The following is a 20,408-nucleotide window of genomic DNA, read 5'->3' as shown; positions in this document are numbered from 1 at the left end:
ATGATTAACACCCTCCACAATAAAAATGATTAATCAACCTCTCATAATTACAAAAAAATGAAYAAAATGAAAAATTATGATTGATTGAATGCGGTTTGCACGGTTTGTACAAATTGAGTGGTTTGCATTTGTACAAAAAACTGTACTACCATATTGTGGTATAAATAAAAACTGTTTGTGAGAACCGTATTCACGCAACGTGCTAGTGCTGTCTTTTGATCCATTTTTGATTTTGATCCATTTTTGATCCATTAACAATTTTTATATCAACCCAAATCAAATCCAAATCCTTTTTATCAAATATTACTTTCAAATAGAATAAGACTTATAAATCACTCACATATTAGCTCCTCTTCTTATGGGGGATTCAACATTTTATACATTTGTAAGTCAAAGACAAAAAAACACCCAAAAAAATGAAGGGGTTAATCCTAAATCCGTTTACATTAACATCTAATTTATCAGTTAGTTTTTATTGACCATTAAAATCTAATTTATCAGTTAGTTTTTATTTATTATGATCAGTTTATCAGTTAGTTTTTATTGTGATCAGTTTTATGATACAGATAATCAATTGATACGTGTAAGTGGTTGGAATTAAAAGATACACACTTTTAACCTGTATTTTTGGATAATATGAAGTTTTGTTATATAATTGGTCTTACCAAAATTAACATGACACAAATACATCAAATGGCTTTCAGATTCAGAAACATAGTTTATTGGTTCTCTTCATTGTTGAGAGAGAGAGAGATATCTACATCTGTTCAAACACCTTTATACAGATGATCATTCAGATCCCTCATTTTTTTAGATAATTCCTTTTTCAACCCATCCAAACTCGTTCCTTTTTTTCCGACTCAACTCACATGACCAAACTCTCCCTTACTCGTTTAACTCGGTCCCCAGCAGTTCATATACATAACCTGTCGGATAGAATCATCCGACTGCTTCCTCCGCTCATCTCCGCCTACAAATCTTCCGACGTCGGAACCTAGCACGCCCAAAAACGGACGAAGTTCCGTACGATCAACCACGACGGAAGAACCAAACGCCTTCTTACCTTGCTGGAATGACTTCATGCCTGACTTTAGCTTATGGCCTTGATCCGTGTGGCCGTTAACGACGGCGACACCGGCGGTCATCCACACTCGGTTTAGGTGACTCATCGTGAAATAATTTTTCCCTAAAATTTCGATTTGATTCGACGGTGTTTGCCGATATGCTTTGGTGTTGCAGATGAAATGGATTTAAACTTCGCAGGGGGTATTTATATGAGAAGATGGACCGGCGGTTCTCGTTAAACCGGTTGCAAAAAGGGTAGGGGATAAGAGCGGTTTGGGAAATAACCGGAAGCGTAGAAGTCGAGACTTTTGGACGCGTGTTATATTTGGACGTACATGGTACAAATTTTCGAACGAACATATCGTGTTTATATCGTCAGCAGAAAAATCATGTGAGAAAAAAMATTAAAATGAGAAGAGTAAGAAATAATCTGAATCCTTAATTATTTTTAATTTAAAATTAATTTATGAATTGTGTTTGATATGAAAATTAATTTAATGTATCTTATTTTAATATGCATCTAATGATAGAGATTTTTTTTAAGGGTTGTTTGTTTATCTCTTAATAGTTTTATTAAGAGACAATCTTTGAATCGGTAAGAGGTGAATCTTGTTTGACAAAAAAAAAAATCTGCCTTAACCATTAATACCCTTTAAATGATTTTTTATCATAGATCTCCCTTAACCATTAATAGCTCTAATTTCATTATATACGATTACCAAATAATTATATTTCATTTTGCATTATATCATAAGAGTCTTTTAATCATTATGGTCACTTAATCATTCTGCACTAAACCATTCAATAATTACCAAACAACCCTTTACACTCCTTACATTAACTCTCATTCTCACTAAAAATACAACCCTTTTACCGTGAAAAAGGATATAAAAATATGTGATTTTGATTTGTATGAAAACAAGTACCAATGGAAGCAACGAAACTTATTTTGGTCTTTGGGGTCCACCAATCAAAACACATCATAAAGTCGGTTGTGAATCTAATTTTTCAAATGGCGAGAAGTTATAAGAATTCAAAATATCGTGATATAATGGAAAAGGCATTTTGGGAAGACACGTGTAACGCTTATATAACATATTACCAATGACTCATCATATTAGTGTGTAGTGTAGCCTCATGCCTGTCCTATTTCAGTATTCATAATCATGGCATGGCCTCCTCTTTTTAATATATAAAAAAAGTAAATTATTAGTCCCTGTACTTATATAAAAGTTACAAATTAAGTCATTTTAAACTTTTTCTTACAGATCAGGTATCTGTTGTTTGCCTTTTGTTGTGGGTTGGATCGTTGATATTAACTTCGTTAATATAATTCTAAGGCTATTTAAGTCATTTTACATTTTTAATTCATTTTCTCTTTTAAGAGACGAAGTCTATAATGCTGGAATTTTATCTTTTGGTTTATAGGTTTTTATATATTCTGGCTAATTTGAAAAATATCACCTATTGTCCATTATTTCGTCTTAGTCTCATCGAAGCAACAATGAATGACCTAAGATTTGTTAACAGATCCAATGGCCAAAGGTTCCTGCTTCCATTTTGTTTGTACAACTACGATCAATTGATACTGAATATTGTAAATGATTTGGATAATCTCTCTTTTTATCTCTGATCACCCAGAATTTTGGTTTTTAACTGTCTTTTGATTAATTCGATAACTGTTTCTAGTAACTCAATTTTTAACGAATCCTTGATTTTTATCAGGTTTGAAGGTGTGTTAGGTTTTTTCCATCGTTTTTGTGATTAGGTTTAGTTTGGGTTGAATTTTGCTAATTAGAGTTTATATTTGGTAATCAAGGTTTCGATTTGGATTTATTTGATACGTGAGTGCATGACAAGAGATGAGGAAGGTATTTTATGTTTTATTTTTATTATTAAAAGCTTTACACACTTATATAAAATATTATTTGTTCCCAAATTGAACAAATAAATATTGAAGAAATAATTAATATATTGTTATATTAATAAATAAATTTTTAATAAAATTAATCAATTAGGAAAAACAAACAACAAATAGTAAGAATTTCAAAAGGCCAAATCGGTAATTTTATATAACAACAGATATTATATTAGTAAAGCATTATTTTTGCAACGTCCTTCTGATTTGATTTTGTCGTTTAGTATCGAATTGGATGTACGCTTAAAACAAAGACAAGAACACGTGGGTTTGACAGGGACAACTAAATAAGAGGGAAATTTACACAAATGCCATCTTCTACGATTAAATTCACTTCTTAATTATTTTTTTCATCTATTTGTTTAAAAGTCAATAGCTCCATAATACTCAGGTATGTAATTATTACAGATTCATCAAATGACAAAATTTTAAAACTTATTTTCCTTGAATCTGTAATGTCAGATTCATAAGCATCTACTTTCATAAAAAATGGATTTTGGACCGGATTTATAATAATTATGGATCGATGGTTACGGACCTGAAACAAAACCAATTGTTGAGAGTTTAATTTGGTTGTGGATATGGAGTCAATTTCCCTAAATAAAAAAGAACTGCAACAACTTTTGTCTTGTTTCATTTAAAGGGGACGATGGGTGTCACGTGATCAGGATCTTTTTCCATGTGGTCATCAACCAACAACAAATTCTTATGACTCACATTTTGTTCCATAAACATAATTTTCTTTGCACTTTTATGGTAAAAAATGATTCAACCTATTAATTCAATCTCAATCCAATTCAGAATTAGTATGTTGGATTGAGATTTTTAACTCATTTAAATAAATGAGTTGGATTGAGTTGAATTTTTTGATCCGTTTTCAACATGTTTCCAACTTATTTATAATATTTTATTTTATTTTTAACATTATATCTAGTATCTAATTTTTAATTTTGTTTTATTCTTAGTTAAAATTCCTACCGTCGTGAGATGAAAGTCCAAATTCCAATCACCTCCATTACTCTTAATCATCATGAAACCGTAAGAGAACCCTTTAGTCCGTTACTCCATTATCGCCTCCAAAGTCTAATCCAACTTTTCAAGTCTGTTGTCCGCCTCTCGCCCTCTCGATCTCGGCTCTCTCTCTGTGCAACATTTTTCTTCCTCTCAGCTCTTTCTCCATCTAGCATTTGTCTAATCGTGTCTCTCTCAATTTTCTCTCCGTCCAGGCGTCCGACATTAGTGACTCAACAGGCTCTCCGAGTCTCCATCGGACATCTGTCTCCAGTCTCCAGCCTCTCGTCGAACACACATTCAAATCTCAATAGTAAGCTTTCTGTTTTATAGTTTTAACACTCAATTCTTATGCATCGATAAGTAATATATTAATATTGAACAAACATTCAAATCTCAAAGTTTAGTCAACAGTACCATTTCAACAATATGGTTAATATTAATAATATTTCCTTTTTTCGTCCAAGTTCCGGTCTATTGTTTACTATTCCAATAGTAAGTTCATTATAATGTTTGTTTTTTTGATATGGTTCTTTTATAGTAACCGCTAACCAATATTATTTCAATGATTATTGATTAATATTATTTCATTTTGGGAAACAAATATGAAACTGTTTATAACTTTTGTGTGTTTATTTCAGTGATTAATACTAGTAATATGGTTGAAATTTTTGAAGAAGATGATCTACAAAGTCCCCCACCTCCATCAAAGAACAATGAGAAGAAATCGATTAAACCAAACAAATCTGGTGTGGAATTCAAATGTCAAAGAAAACTTACATCTGACCTATTTAATTAAATAGTCTAATTCTAAAATTAAATAGGTCAACTCAGATTCAACTCATTTATTTAATAGGTTAGGTTAACAAATCAACCCGTTATCAATCCATTTAGGTAACAGGTTGAGTTGGATTGAAAAATCTCAACTCATTTAATTAAATAGGTTGGGTTAGATTAGGTTGAGATTTTTAACCTGTTTAATAAATATCAACCTAGCTGACCCATTTTTGCTCCTACTTTTATGGCAAGTTCAAAAAAGTTTTTAAATTTTATGAATTAAACATTTTGAGGTTTCTTATTTCAAGAGACTCGTTAAAACAGTTTTTTGAATAGATAAAAAAATAGAAAAATTAATTGAAATAGTTATTTTATGAGTTGGTTTTATCTTTTAATTATTTTTCTTTCAATATTTAAAAAATGTCATTTTCTTTGTAAGTAGCAATTCCTTAACTTACGAAGGGGTCAAAGCGTAACAAAGTTTCTGTACCAGGTCCGTAAATACATGGACCAAATATGTAAATTAGTATCAACACCTCCGCGAGTGGTGGATAGGCATGGGAATGGGGCGGGGACCTCAATCCTCGTCCCCGATTACTTATCTCTATCCTCGTCCCCATCCCCATCCCCAACGGGGAAATGAGGATTTTTTTTTCCCGTTTATACAAGTTATTTTGAATTAAATATGTGAGAGACCATACATGTTTAAATCTCAAACATTTTCAATAAACCTAAAATTAAAAATGAATTTAATTTAATACAAAAAAACCACAACATCATATAAGAACTAATAACCAAAAACAAAAAAAAAATCAATTTAATCAAAAAAAACTTAAAGTCACATGTACCAAAAGATATTGAGTAATATAAAACCATATCGAGTAATATACAAAAYTTRTCGAGTAATTGTATTTTGACTTGACATCCAAAATATTACATATTAACATCCAAAAAGTAACAATTTTAGATTATAAACCTAGTTAGGAGATAGGAAATTATTAATTATTGTTTTAGTTGAAATAAATAATATATATATGTATGTGTGTGTGTATATATATATATATATAATTAATTAATTAATATATATGTATATATAGCTAGTACGGGGCGGGACGGGGCGAGAAGTACCATACCCGTCCCCGTCCCCGGTTTGAGACAAACGGGGATCCCCGTCCCCATCCCCGATTTAGCGGGGGAATCCCCATCCCCGACCGGGGTTTCCCGACGGCTCGGGGGCCATTCTCATGCCTAGTGATGGAAGTGCTCACCTATATCTAATTTACAGATTTGGGCACTGCACTTACGAACCTGGTTTAGAAACTTTTTTTTTTTTTTTTACATTTTGACCCTCTGCAAATTACGGAGGTAATGACATATTGTAATTCTTGAAGAGAAATGACTAAGAGGTGAAATCACAAACCAAAAATAGATCTTTTAAGTAATTTCCCTAAATTTTAAAAAAGAAATTTGTATACCAGTTTTTTATTGGAGATATTTAGGGATTGTTTGACAGTTGTTGAATGATTTGTTGTAGAATGATTAAGTGGTCAGGATGCTTATAATGTGTGAAAAAATAGGTGATCACAATGTGTAAAAAAATGGGTGTTCATAATGTGTATCAAAGTTTTTACACAATACTTTCAGGGATCTTTAGTTTTTTCTTTTAATTTTTTGTTTTTAATATCGTTGTATCACATTGTGTTCACAAATCATAATATGTAAAGTATAAATGGTCCCAATGTTTGATTGAAACAATATATTTAACGGTGGTTCTATCATTTAATGTTACTTTTTTTTATTTTAAAAATATGTGTATATATGCAATCAAAAATTCTAAGATTTTCTACAACCAACACAAAGAAATTTAATCATAACCGTAGATCATATCCCTTTTTAAAGAGTATTTTGATTTTTAATTTCTTAAAAATGTAATCGCTTTTATCCCCAATCGCTAGGCATGGGAATGAGGCGGGGATCTCAATTTCTATCACCGTCCCCGATTACTTATCTCTATCCCTGTCCCCATTGGGGAATATAATCACATCCTCATTCACATCCCCAACGGGGAAACGATGATTTTTTTTTCCGTTTATACAAGTTATTTTAAATTAAAATTATAAGAGACCATACATGTTTAAATCTCAAACATTTTCAACAAACCTAAAATCAAAATGAATTTAATATAATACAAAAAAACCACAACATTATATAAGAACTAATAACCTAAAACAAAAAAGAATTCAATTAAATCAAAAAAAAAAACTTACAGTCACATGTACCAAAAGACATTGGGTAATATAAAGTCATATCGAGTAATATACAAAACTTATCGAGTAATTGCATTTTGACTTCACATCCAAAATATTACATATTAACATCCAAAAAATAATAATTTTAGATTATAAACCTAGTTAGGAAATAAGAAATTATGAATTACCGCTTTAGTTGAAAAAAATAATATATATATATATAATTTATTAATTAATATATATATATATATATATATATATATATATATATAGGGTACGAGTACGGGGCGGGGAGTACCATATCCGTCCCGTCCCCATCCCCGGTTTGAGACAAACGGGGATCCCCGTCCCCATCCTCATCCCCGATTTAGCAGGGAATTCCCGTCCCCGACCGGGGCGGGTGGACCAGGTTCCCTGACGAGTCGGGGCCCATTCTCATGCCTACCAATCGCAAAGGGCTCATCAAATTCAAACCTTTTAAATGTTACAACTAATACAACTTCATTTACACCACACAATTAAACGATGAACAGTTACATTTTTTTAAAAATAAAAATGAAAATACTCCTTAAAAAAATGATCTACGATTATGATTAAATTTCATTAGATTACATTATTTACAACATTTAAAAATGTTGCATTTTGTTCACAAAATATAGGATTTGATAGCCATTTTGGTCATTCTGTTTAAATTAAATCATTTATATTTTTATATATAAAAAAACAAACATGTTAAACAGACAAAGAATACCGTACAGATTTAAATACAATCATTGTTCCACATAGTTTACAATGAGGCCGTCAAGCATTTTATGTAACCAATGCCTTTTATCTTCTTATCCTTGGTTTTATTTCGTCATTATATCTATATATGTTTCAGTTAATTTCAAGTCTAAATTCATCGTATTTACAACTTTAATAAAGCTTCAATAAAAGATTTGAAAATGGCATACAACAAAGTGTCCATATTCTCAAGCTTCGTTCTCTTGCTTTCATTTCTTCTCCTTATCTGCTCAGGAGAAAGTAAAATGACCTTCGGTAACAGTAATCTCCATCATCAGAAAATTTCTGTCATAATGAATGTCAAACACCTTGCATTGTACATTCATGTATTCATGCATATTGTATACGTATTTGAAGCAATTCTTATGAATTTGGTTTTTGGTGTAACAGGGCATGCGAAACAATCGACGTTGGTGTGTAATACCATCTATGGAACACGAGTTGGGGACACGTGCTCAAGTATCATCGAGGCGTTCCAGCTCACGGCTACCTCCTTCGGTGCCATTAATCCTAATTTGAACTGTAACAAGGTGTTTGTTGGTGAATGGTTGTGTATTGATGGTTCCATAGAATGAGTCGTGACTCAAATTAAAGAATAGATCAGTTTTATCATGCTGACAATTGGGTTTTCAAAAATAATTCTTACTGATATTGTGTTTTATCTTTCATAAGTTTAATTCCATCAGTAACTTTGTTCTCAAATGTTGTCTCCTTTTGTATTTCCTTTTTTAATGTATTTTGGATTGAATCACATCCATCATAAGATCATATATAATCTATTAGTAGTTTTTATATATAATTAACTTTTTTACTAACAACGTTTTGCTATGAAGTTTCAAGTGTAAAAAAGTGGTCTCACAAAAATAGACTGATCTCACGTAATTCCAAGTCTCTCTCTCTCTCTCTCTCTCTCTCTCTCTCTCTATATATATATATATATATATGTATATCAAGATAGATTGAGAGAGTCAGTTTATACTAGAACAGTAACCAAATAGTAATTAATGAATTTTTTTAATTATTATTATTATTATTATTATTATTATTATTTAAATATATACTTTTTAAAAAAAAATCCTACTCTTTTACATAATCAAAAAATTAAGCATAAGATAACAATGCTTATAAATCAAATTTTTTTTTAAATGGGTTAAATTTCATTTTATTTTATTTATCGTATTCTCTTAGTAAGCTAGCAAACAATATAGTTCCTACTTTTTTACATAATCAAAATTATTTAACAGATGTTGAAGTCTGAAATTTTATTTCACTTCTGATTTATAAGAGGCGGTACTGAAGTCTGAAATCTGAATCAATAAGATTGTTTGTTTTGTAAACTGATAAACGTCTGAATTTGTTTAAATTATCTATTTTACCCACTAAAAATTATAATGTTGAATTTATAGATATATTTATACAATTTCACATATTTATTAATCACCATTATGAAATTTACATCTAAATTATATAATTAACATTCACTTAAACGAAAATATGTCATTAGCTGTTTTACATCCTATTAAAATACACTAACTGAGAGAGGTGATCAGGATTGATTTGGTAAGGATCGATTAAGGTTAATGGATTGAGAAACGTCGTTGTTGAGGATTTCAAGAACAATAAGAGGCAAATAAGATGTTGGTTTACCTTTTAGCATATAAGAAGAAAATAAGACATAAGTGTCTATGAGAAATTGAAAAAAACAAACAGTCTGAATGACTTTACCTCTTAATGAATCAGATATAAGGGGTTGATAAGAGTTTTTTTTTTTTTTTTTTATGATAGTGTGTATGATAAAGAAGAAAGGGGTAGTTTTGAAAGATATATATATATTTTGGCTGACCTTATGTTTGCAACACCATGATTTTATAAGAATCAATATCAGTAGTTATATATAAAAGAAGAAAATCCATATAGATGACGTGATGTCATGAGATTCAGTATTTTCAAATCTTGAACTGTGTTGTTGGTAGTTGTTATTCCATGTCGGTGAAGGGATGAAAACTTGTCAAATGATGATAGGTATATCAAAGAAGTGATAAAATGTGGAACTAAAAGAAATTATGTCACTGTACAGCACGCAGTGTCCAACACTGACGATTTTATTAACTGAAAAACACCAACTAATCTGAATTATTATATTAAGTGATATAAGTGTAATTATTAAGGAAAGACTAAATACTGAGGTATATTTAAGGCTTTGGAAATCGATAATATCAATTTTATTGTAAATACACCTACACCTATCATCATCGTTTAATTCTATGTAGTATGCAAACAGAACGTCTATTTTTTGTATGATAACGAGGCTTTTTTTTTAATTTTTTCATCTTTGGTTCATTCGTCATGTTTATTTCAGTTTTCTGTATTTATATACTGATGTAGTTTTTGCTATCACAATTGCAGAGTTTGCTTTACATATATCAGTATGGCATACAACAAAGCCTCCATGCTTTTAAGTTGCATCCTCTTACTTTCATTTGCTCTTCTTATCTCCGTGGGAGAGAGTAAAGTCTCTTTTCACAAAAGTAAGTTACAACGATGAAATTTAAATGTCAATGAATAGTGTACGAGCATTTGAAGCATTTTTCAGTGGTATGTTTATCGTTTTAATATTTCGATCTTTAAATTAATACGTAAATTCTTGGATGTATAGCAGGTTTAAAAAGGCAACCAGTATTAGTGTGTAACAAGATCTACGGGACACAGGCTGGGGATACCTGCTTCAGTATCATACAGGCCTTCCACCTTACGACTACCGCGTTTAGTACCATCAATCCCAATCTGAACTGTGATAAGGTCTTTGTTGGAGAATGGTTGTGCGTTAATGGTTTCTCTATTTGAATGTGGAATTGTTTAAAGACGGTTCTTAGCAACAGTTTAACTTCGTCGTCGTAACCGTTTGGTTTTTCAAAAACAATCCTTGTTAAGTTTGTATTTTTTCCCCTTTTCCTATCCCTTAAGTCGATCATAAAACTATGTATTCAAACGTTGTCGTCTTATTATTCCTTAAATCAAAGAGCTTGTCGAATTATGAGATTTTGAAGAGTCTTATTGTATTGTTGACATGCATACATCCCCGTGAAGGGTAAAAATCCCCTCTTTCCCGTTCACCGTTAGTTATACCCGAACCGATCTGGGAAAAAAATACGATATGTTAATTTTCACAACCAAAAGTAAATTACAATTTTTTTAAAGATGTAAGTCTAAATGTCTCAAACATAACCAAAACAATTACAAACAATGTCTTAGATTACAATATAAAAGTAAACATAAATTCAAACATCATACAATTAACATCACGCTTTCAATTAGACAAATAAACTAGATTTTTTCATGAGTTTTATTTGAGGTGTTGAATTAAAGTGGATAAAAGTCTTTTAGATTTTAATGTTAGTATTTTCTTTTAATGATATAATATATATAGGGTATATTTCTTTTACAAGTGTGTGTGTGTGTTTGTATATAAATTAAAATTAATATATATATATATATACACACACACATATTGGGCCAGGCCGGTGATCCTCGTCCCCGTTAAAATCCCCGAATATGTCCCTGATCCCAACCCTAAAGTTTTGGTTTTCGGTTTTCACCATCTGTTTCGTTTTTTTTTGTCATCCGTAACTGGGTGGGTGGGGTACCTTAATTTTTGCCTAGATTTCAATTTTCAAAAATTACATTCAAACTCGGTAGTTCCCACCATTTTGTCATTTTGTGATTTCAATTCAAAATCAAAGAGTGTGAATCGAGGAAACCCCAAAACTCTCAGTGTTAATCGAAAAAGTGAAGAGTCTCAAAATAACTGAAATACTTCGACAATAATTATACCAATAAATCAATAAGAAAGCTTAGAAACCGGTAAAAGTATTTAGAGATAAGAACCAATAATTAAATGTCAAAGAGGAGATCAAATATGATAATTCTAAATCGATAGTTGAACCCAAATATGGCAAATCATCATGAGGGTTAAACCCAAACATGATAATCCACGTGAGGCTTGAAAGCCTCTACAAAAACCGGTAGCAATGTCTATTGACGAATCTGGGAAAAGTAGCATTTTTAACATACATAAGAGAAACATCCCAGTTATAGGACTACCAAATTTGAGGTAGGGAACGAGGTTCCCTCGGCGGGAGGGGGCTCGAGGGTTTCACTGTCGCAGGACAGAGGTGGTCGGAAATGGCGAGTTGGTTTGAGAAGGAGATGTCACCAGAGAGGGGATGCCGATGCCGATGCTGATGCCAAGGAAGGGGGAGGGTCGGATAGTCAGAGACATTCATGTTTTTATATTAATTATGATTTTAAAAAAATAAAAAGACATCATAATCATAATCATACGAAAATGCTAAACAAAAACAACTTTCTCCAATCAATCATATATTGTGGAGACCTGCCAAACAAGATTCAAAATTAAAACGAATTTAGGGCGGTTTACCAAACTTTTATTTGGGTAAGAGCTTACCAAGTAATATTACGTCATCAGATGAATATGATAAGAACAAAAAATCTTACCTGGTAAGAACGAAAGACCAAAAGTCTTACCCGGTAAGTGAGGACGACGACTCTTACTACGGTAAACATTTACCATGTAAATTGTTGCACATCATATCGTTTTTGTGGACAAAAATCTTACCCTATAAGTAAATAATAATGTTAAATTTTTCTCCATAAACAATTAATAGATAAGTGTTTGTAAAAGCAACAAAGATTCTTTTCTCTCCTGGGGTTTCATTCATTTCTATCAGCCCCAAAATCTCGACTTCTTCTCTTCTTGAAACCTCTTTAATCGGCATGTGCTCATCCTTTCTCCGGCGAGGTCTCCGATTAGGTATTTTCCGTTGGGATTCCTTTAATTAGCATTCTCTTTCTTGTTTCACTTTTGGTGTCAGTATGTTTGAATAGAATTCCAAATCATTAGCTTCGGAGTGGTGTTTTTCTTCTCTTAGAAATGGCTTGTATAACCTAAACTAACTTCCAATATTCAGGAAGGATATTCTGTTTTACTGGAGTTGCTAACCTTTTGTAATGGGGCTATTAGTCAATTTTCCTTTTGATGAGTGCTCCTATGCCCTCCCCACTCATTGACATGGATCTTCTACTGTTTTTGAGTTATTGATTTTGATGCAAAACTTGAGGGCTTGAGCCGTCTATGGTTGATATTCCCTCCAAGGTTGCTACTTTTTCGAATGTAAGATGTGAAGTTTGTTTTCACCTTCGTATGTGCTTAAATGTGAAGGTTGCTACTTTTTCGAATGTAAGAATTGGGATAGTTGTTTTCCTCGTTACTTATTCCACTTATCCCCTCCCATTTTTCTTACAGCTTCACTGTGAATCATCTTTTCTGCTTTGTTAGCTCGTCTTCCTTGCCCCGATCATCTCCCTCTTACATGTATGCCATTTAAGAGTGGCAATACCTAGTCGTAGTTTGGTTCCCGTACTTAGGGTTTGATTTCATAATTCAATTATTCTTGTACAAAAAAGAACCTGAATCTCGATCAAATTCCGTCGTGACAGCCATTAATATGACTTGTTGAAACCTCCATTGCTTCTTATTTTCTCTCACTCACAATCACAATTGGATGGTTTAATCATCCCACACTAGCCTTCCTACTAGTCACCTACCTGCCTGGTGCAGTTCCTGTATGTAGACGCTAATATCATGTTGCTTGACGATAAATTTTCCTTCATTTATGATTAATGTTAGAAATCTTTGCTACTTATTGATGTCGTAAACTGATCTCATAAGGTTGTTGGGGATGTTATTCTTTTTGGTGGTATGATGTAAAGCAATCGGAGGGTTAAACTCTTTGAATTCATCACTATTTTTCTTTTGGTTGTTGTGATTCTTGAGATATGATTTTAAATTGTGTTTTATTTGAAATTTGCTTTATTTTTTGTGCTAAGCTGATGCACTTGGTTAAAATAACTAAAATAATTATAACTATGTTAGTTATAAATTTAAACAAAGACCGTTTGTTAAGTTTGTTAAAAGGTTGTTTAGCAAAAAAGAAGGTAAACACTAACATGACAAGAAGCTTTAATTTGAGTAGCAGCAGATGGGGGGATGCACCATCGGGGGGCTTCATTGGGGTGTGGAGAGTGCGGGGGCTTCACCGTCTTGTTTTGTGCAAATGGTTATATATACACAAAAAATATAAAATATAATATGTAACATAGTTCTAAATAACTTATTATGGCTTCGTTAGGACGCGTTGTGTGTCAAGGCTTGGGTTTGCCGCCACATTAACTCCTATGGCTCCATTCTAAGGTTTGGCCTACATAAACACTTGGTTGTATGGCCACATTCAAGACATCCTCAATTTTGAATGTTGTTCCACCATTCCTTCTAGACATTCTTGATAATAAAAATGACAACATATACGAGTTCCAAACATGTTTTTGTGTCATAGTTTTGTATCATTGTATAATACCTTTATAATAAGTCTGACCTGAATTATTTACTTTCGATAATATCGACTCCTAACATAGTATGATATTATATATCAAAACATGGCTACTATGATATGGACAATACTGAGTACAATTAAGAATAATCCACTAAATTTGCTAATATCATTAATTGTCATCCCATATACTACTTAACTAGATGATATTTGATCACCGTTTTCCAACAGAATGAAGGAAACCTTGCTAAAATTTTTCCTCAAAGTATAAACTCTTAGTGAAGTATTCCATCAAAGTACAGATTCTTAAATCTTAAGGTTTTGAGGTTATGCGAGTTTGTAATCTATTTCTCTTACACCACAATTTTTTATATTCTAATTAGATCAACACTTCTTACTACTAATCCATCTGACTTCCAAAATGCAATATGAAATAGCCTGGCTGGTATCTTGCGGAGCTAGGATCTGTTCAGTGTAAATATAGTCTGCGACCATTTACAAATCCACAACTTAGCCGGTTCAACCTTTCTAGACACCATCCCATATGGTTATATCGACCAGGATAAGAAATTAGTGAAATAATTTGATGGTGTTCAGATATATGTTAGTTATTTTGGACATAATGTTCTAATAATCAATGTGTCCTCCTCAGATCATGTCTAAGTTACCTAATCTAAGGCAATCTTAGTTAACTTAAACTAATGCTCTGATACCAACTTGTAATACCCTAATTCTTACTGCGGGTGTCGTTACCTTCTTATTGATACTAGAAAGTCTTGTATATGAACTTGAAATTTAACTTTATTTATAAAACTTAGCTTTATGATTACAACAAAGTTCAAATACTAGCGAAAACGTAACTCAATAACTTATAATACAACAAATATTTGCTATTGATTGGAACAATACTTCTTCATGCTATTCTTCTTTAATCCTTCCGTGAGATACATACATGAGATACTTAAGCTAAAAGCTTAGTGAGTAATTATGGTTTCATGAATAAACAATTTTCATGATGCTTAACCTTTTGTGAATAGTAATTCACTAAAACTCTTGATCATGCACAAAATAATCTTTCTATCATGCATAAACGTTCTTTTGAGATCTCACTTGAAACATGTAAGTATGCCATACTTGTCTTGAAGTTTGCTAACCCCCGAGTCCATAAAGGCTTCCCGATAAGGTCTGTTTGCAAGACGTCCCTTCTTGTAATATTCTGTACGTTGGATATTTATGGTCATACATAACATGTAAAAAGTTTCATGCCTTGTGTGACACATACTTATATCATAACATGTAAACACTTTCATGCGTTGGTGTAAAATACATACTTGTATCAAAACATGTCATCATGCAAATCTTGTATAACATTTTTATGTAAAGCAAACATGCCAAAAATATCTTGTAATGCATAAAATACATTTATGTAGCATGTATGTACCTCGCAAATCTCATAAGTACTCGCCTTGATTATGCCTAGCTTTTCCCTTAATTCCTTTCTTCAAGCTTGATTATGTATAAAGAGAGAGATTTTTTATTTTTGGTATGGAGCTAATAGTAAATTCATTGCATTAGCTACTTGTTCTTTTTGCTCTCAAACATATACTCTTATGAGAGTTTTACCCCTCCTACTTGAGCATAAGAGAATCTTGACACCTCATGCTTCTAGGAAGAGAATCTTGACCATCATACTCTACGTATATCCTTGTCATGCTTCTTATACTTGCCTTGTAATCACATAGACTTGCCAACTCATGCTTTTAGCCTTTACAAATCATCACTAGCTTGCTTAGTCATGCTTACTAGACTTGCTTAGTCATCACATAGCTTGCCAACACACTTCTAGGCTTTACAACTCATCACCTTAGGTTTGATTTCTCATGCTTTGCCTTGTAAGCTACTTGTAGACTACTTGCCTTGAAAAAAATGATGATTTAGTAGATTCAACAGCTGCTGGAACCTTTTTAGAGTACTTAAATTGCTTATAATATTTGTGTTTAAGGCTTAAAACATTGTAATTTAACCAATATGAAACTAGGGTGTTACAATCAGAGAAGGAACTCACAGTCCAAGAACTAAATTCAATTAAGGGAACCCACTGTTTGTTTGTTCAACATGATTTTCAACACTTTCTCATTCTTGAAGTTTTGTCTTCCTCTTTTTGAATGTTGAGTTTGAGAGTTGTGGATTTTTACTGTATTATATGCCATCTTTCTATCAATGCATTCAATTATTAAAATGGTGTCAACACATAAAAATGTGAATTTTAGATGTAACAAAGACCTTAAGCTAAGGTGGTGCAACCCACCAAGAAGCTTCTTAATCATAAGGATCAAGTTTACAACCGTTCAAAATTTGGGTTAGTTTGAGTTTGTTCTGAACGGAAGATCAACTGCCTGCTAAAATTCTAAGTTCATGAACAATATTGTGTTCACAAGCAAGAACCTGCAATGTTACTTTGGATTTTTTTTTGTTAGTGATCTTTGTGGATTAAGATCTTGACTGAAATCCATTAATATCTCAACCCTCTTTTTACCGAACTCTTATTTTTGACCTTGTTGCAAAGAGGATCCCCCTGAATACATTCTTGGCTCCGTCCCTTTCTAGTGTACATGCCCGTGTGGCAATATATGTTTGACATTTGTTATATCTATATTGTGTGATATGATACACAAGTGTATGGGATTTTCCATCTTGGTTGTCCTGTCTATTTGATTCATCCGGTTTGTTATCGAAAGCTTTTTCATATTTGCTTGTCAAGCTTAGTTAGCATTTGCAGCTAGATAAAACTTCTAAAATAATATTATTTCCATCTTTGTTATATATCTGTGTGCTTAACTGTTTTTTTCACAAATTTTTTAACAACAGGTAATCAAGGGGATTCAAAGCCGATGTGAAAGAGAGTAAATCCAATCAGACAATTTAAGGACTGTTCTCTAGGCTTATTTTTATTTCGGATTTCAAATTTTTTGCATTCAGAAATTAGTAAAGAGTAAGAATTTTGTCATGTGATGTCCTTTTGACTTGTTGGAAGACATTTTTCTCAAAATGCTTCCATGGCTTTACTACTAAAGCTACTCAACGATGCCACCCAAGGGACTTAATTTCTACATCTCCAGGCTCCAAACATGTGTCTCTATTGATCAACTTCGTCAACTTCATGCTCAGATTCTCAAGACTCGAGTCTCCCACAACGTATTTCTGTTGACCCGTGTAGCTCACACTTACCTCAAATTTGGTTGCGTAAATGTTGGAGAAAGATTTGTTGTCAACGTCATTAGAAACCCGCCTTTATTTCTTTGGAATGAAACCATTAAATGCTATGCCAGGAAAGGTTGTTACCGAGAATCAGTCGATCTTTACTATGAGATGGTTCGTAGTGGCTACACTCCTAATGCATTCACATTCACGTTTGTGTTGCCGGCTTGTGCTGGGTTGAAGTCGGTTTCAGATGCATGGAGGATTCATGATGATGTTTTGTTGTTCGGCTGCGAGTATAATGAGTTTGTTGCCACTGCACTTATTGATGTTTATGGGAAGTGTGGCGAACTAGGTTTTGCACGCCAACTGTTCAATGATTTGCCAGTGAAGAAAACTGCAAGTTGTAATGCTTTGATGGCAGGGTTCGTGCTGGATGAGAAGTTCAATGATGCTTTGTCCCTTTATAATGAAATGAAGAAGTTGGGGATCACGGCTGATTCAATGACCCTGGTTAGTGTACTTCAGTCGTGTGCCTCTTTGGGTGCTTTGCAACAAGGAAGATGGGTCCATGACCAAGTAATAAGGAGCCAAATGGGGATCAACATATACTTGGGTGCAGCGTTGATTAACATGTATGCTAGATGTGGTAGCATAGAAGAGGCTCGACGTATCTTTGAAGGAATGCCAGAAAAAGATATTGTTGCTTGGACAGCAACCATATGTGGCTGTGGAATGCATGGTCTTGCCCATCTTTCGGAATCTCTTTTTCTTCGTATGCTGAATGATGGGATAAGACCTGATGCCGTGACATTTGTTGGAGTTTTGGCAGGTTTTAGTCACAATGGTATGGTCGAGAAGGGGTGGTATTATTTCAACAAAATGTCTGACGAGTTTGGTATAAAGCCTGTCTTAGAGCATTATAGTTGCATGGTTGACATGCTTGGTAGGGCTGGCCAGTTGAATGAAGCCGAAAAGCTTGTGAGAGATATGGCTGTAAAACCTGATTCCAAGATATGGGGTGGGCTGTTAAATGCATGCAGGATTCATAAGAATGTTGAGATGGCTGAAAGAGTTGTAGGTGAGATTTTAAGTTTGGATCCAACTAATGCCGGATGGCATGTGCTCATGTCAAACATCTATGCGACTGCTGGGAAATGGGACCAGGTTGTCAAAATGAGACGAATTATGAAAGACAGGAAGTTGGAAAAACCACCTGGGTGGAGCTCGATTGAAGTTGCAGGGCAGATTCACACATTTCTTGTGTCTGATCAATCACATCCAAGGTCAAGAGAGATTTACAGATATCTTAAGGATATAAAAGAAAAAATGAGAGCTGAAGGTTATGTTCCTGAAACAGGTGTTGTGTTTGAAAAGGTTAATGAGGAAGTGAAGGAGGAGATGTTATCTTGTCACAGTGAAAGATTGGCAATAGCCTTTGGCATTCTAAGCACCTCGGATGGTGATGTATTGAGGGTGATGAAGAATTTGCGAGTCTGTGTTGATTGCCATAATGTTATCAAGTTTATCTCTCAGTTCGCCCATAGAGAAATCATCGTCAGAGATGCCAAAAGATTTCATCACTTTAAGGAAGGTTCTTGTAGTTGTGGAGATTATTGGTGATGCAGACTTGATTCAACTCTACTCAACAGTTTTGTCGCACTTGGTGGATACTATTATCACCGTAAATCCTGGTACATTTTCCAACTATTAACCTAACATATGAATGAATGGCTTATATTGGATTTGCAATCTGATTGTTCGACTATGGTTAGTCTGCAATCAACTGTTGAGTGATTTTAATGCATACCTTCTGAATTCAAGAAAGATGAATGAGGCTGCTGATCCTTAGGCCAAGAAAACAAGAACATATCCACTAAAACTGAATCCTTGTGATAAACAACACAAATCCTCAGGATAAAACAAGAGCATATCCATCAAATATCAATCGCAACTGATTCTAAACATGTGATCAATTTACTTGGATTCAACTATTTCATTTAGGTCTTCTGTAAATGCAACAATGTATTCATCAGTTGCACTTGATGCTACTGGTTCCAATCAGCTCAAGATCTGTGGAAAATGTTTGAGACTCTATATCTCCATATGCACTGCATGTTGGTACCACCAGCCGAATTGGAACGCATTCTACATATGCATCCCGACATTAATGGAGCAGCTGTGATCCCATAATGCATTTCTTGATCCCCTTGTTGCATACAAACACAAAAGAAGGAAAGATTTTATATGTGAAAATGGGTTGGTGTGTGATTTTTCAGGTATCCATATGAGGAGGCAGGAGAAGTATCCATGCTTTTGTTGTTTGAAGAAGAGGAAGCACCATTCGTGAAAAAGATTTATCACATTTGCTTGTAGCTAAGGGGCTGCTTGTGTTTCTCTTAATGGTTCCATTAAGAGGTAAATCTTGATTCGGTCAGTGGGAGATGTTTGGCGAAAAAATTCCACCTCTTAATCGTTCCAAAAGACACTGAATGGTTTGCATCTAGGGTAAGCCCAATCATTCAGGGGCCATTTTATTCCTATATTGGCCTTCAAACTCTTTCATCCTCATCGCTTGATGCACGCCTCTCACTGGTATCTCGTGACTACTGCTGGCTCGATCCCCTGCTCCATTTCCTCTCTATCGCTGGTATTTCTTGCTTCTCTGCTCGATTTCATCTTTGGTTTGATCTACTGTCATTCTTTTCCTCTCATTCTCATCTATTGTTGTTCGATTTCATCTTTGTTTTGATCTAATGTCGTTTGTTTTCTCTCGATTTCATCTACTATTGATTTTGTTCCAAAAAACCGACACCATTCACAACTTTTACACTTGTTTCGAACAACCCCTAAAATATAAAGATTGGTTTATTGGAGTGAAGAGGTCCCGTGCTATCTCTGACCACAACTTTTACATTTGCTGTGAAGGAAAAAGAAGAGCAATATGAAAAAGAATTATATGGTTGTGATTGCTCGAATGATGGTCATCTGATATGAGCT

At 33.4% G+C, this 20,408-nt stretch overlaps 2 protein-coding genes across 4 annotated transcripts; one reads left to right on the top strand and one right to left on the bottom strand.

Moving 5' to 3' along the window:
* Positions 1 to 848: 848 nt before the first annotated feature.
* Positions 849 to 1,255, bottom strand: LOC112522689. The gene has a single exon (XM_025131977.1). It carries the CDS (start codon positions 1,167 to 1,169, stop codon positions 894 to 896), a length of 276 nt encoding a protein of 91 aa, XP_024987745.1. The 5' UTR covers positions 1,170 to 1,255; the 3' UTR covers positions 849 to 893.
* Positions 1,256 to 12,527: 11,272 nt separating this feature from the next.
* LOC112523939 (pentatricopeptide repeat-containing protein At3g26782, mitochondrial-like) lies at positions 12,528 to 20,408 on the top strand. 3 transcript variants are annotated; one of them, XR_003070301.1, is made up of 3 exons: positions 12,528 to 12,634; positions 17,079 to 19,102; positions 19,688 to 20,408. XR_003070301.1 is itself a non-coding variant. In XM_025133620.1 (3 exons), the coding sequence occupies exon 3, from the start codon at positions 17,580 to 17,582 to the stop codon at positions 19,029 to 19,031; it is 1,452 nt and encodes a 483-aa protein (XP_024989388.1). In that variant the 5' UTR covers positions 12,528 to 12,634; positions 17,079 to 17,202; positions 17,330 to 17,579; the 3' UTR covers positions 19,032 to 19,626. The 3 variants fall into 3 exon arrangements, 2 of the variants coding, with proteins under 2 accessions (XP_024989388.1, XP_024989387.1); XM_025133620.1 differs by lacking the exon at positions 19,688 to 20,408 and having other exon boundaries at positions 17,079 to 17,202; positions 17,330 to 19,626; XM_025133619.1 differs by lacking the exon at positions 19,688 to 20,408 and having other exon boundaries at positions 17,079 to 19,626.

Source organism: Cynara cardunculus (assembly GCF_001531365.2).
Source record: "Cynara cardunculus var. scolymus isolate 2C chromosome LG 12, CcrdV1, whole genome shotgun sequence".
Lineage (NCBI taxonomy): Eukaryota > Viridiplantae > Streptophyta > Magnoliopsida > Asterales > Asteraceae > Cynara > Cynara cardunculus.
Note: the sequence above shows the minus strand (reverse complement) of the source record. Positions and strands in the feature narration are given on the sequence as shown.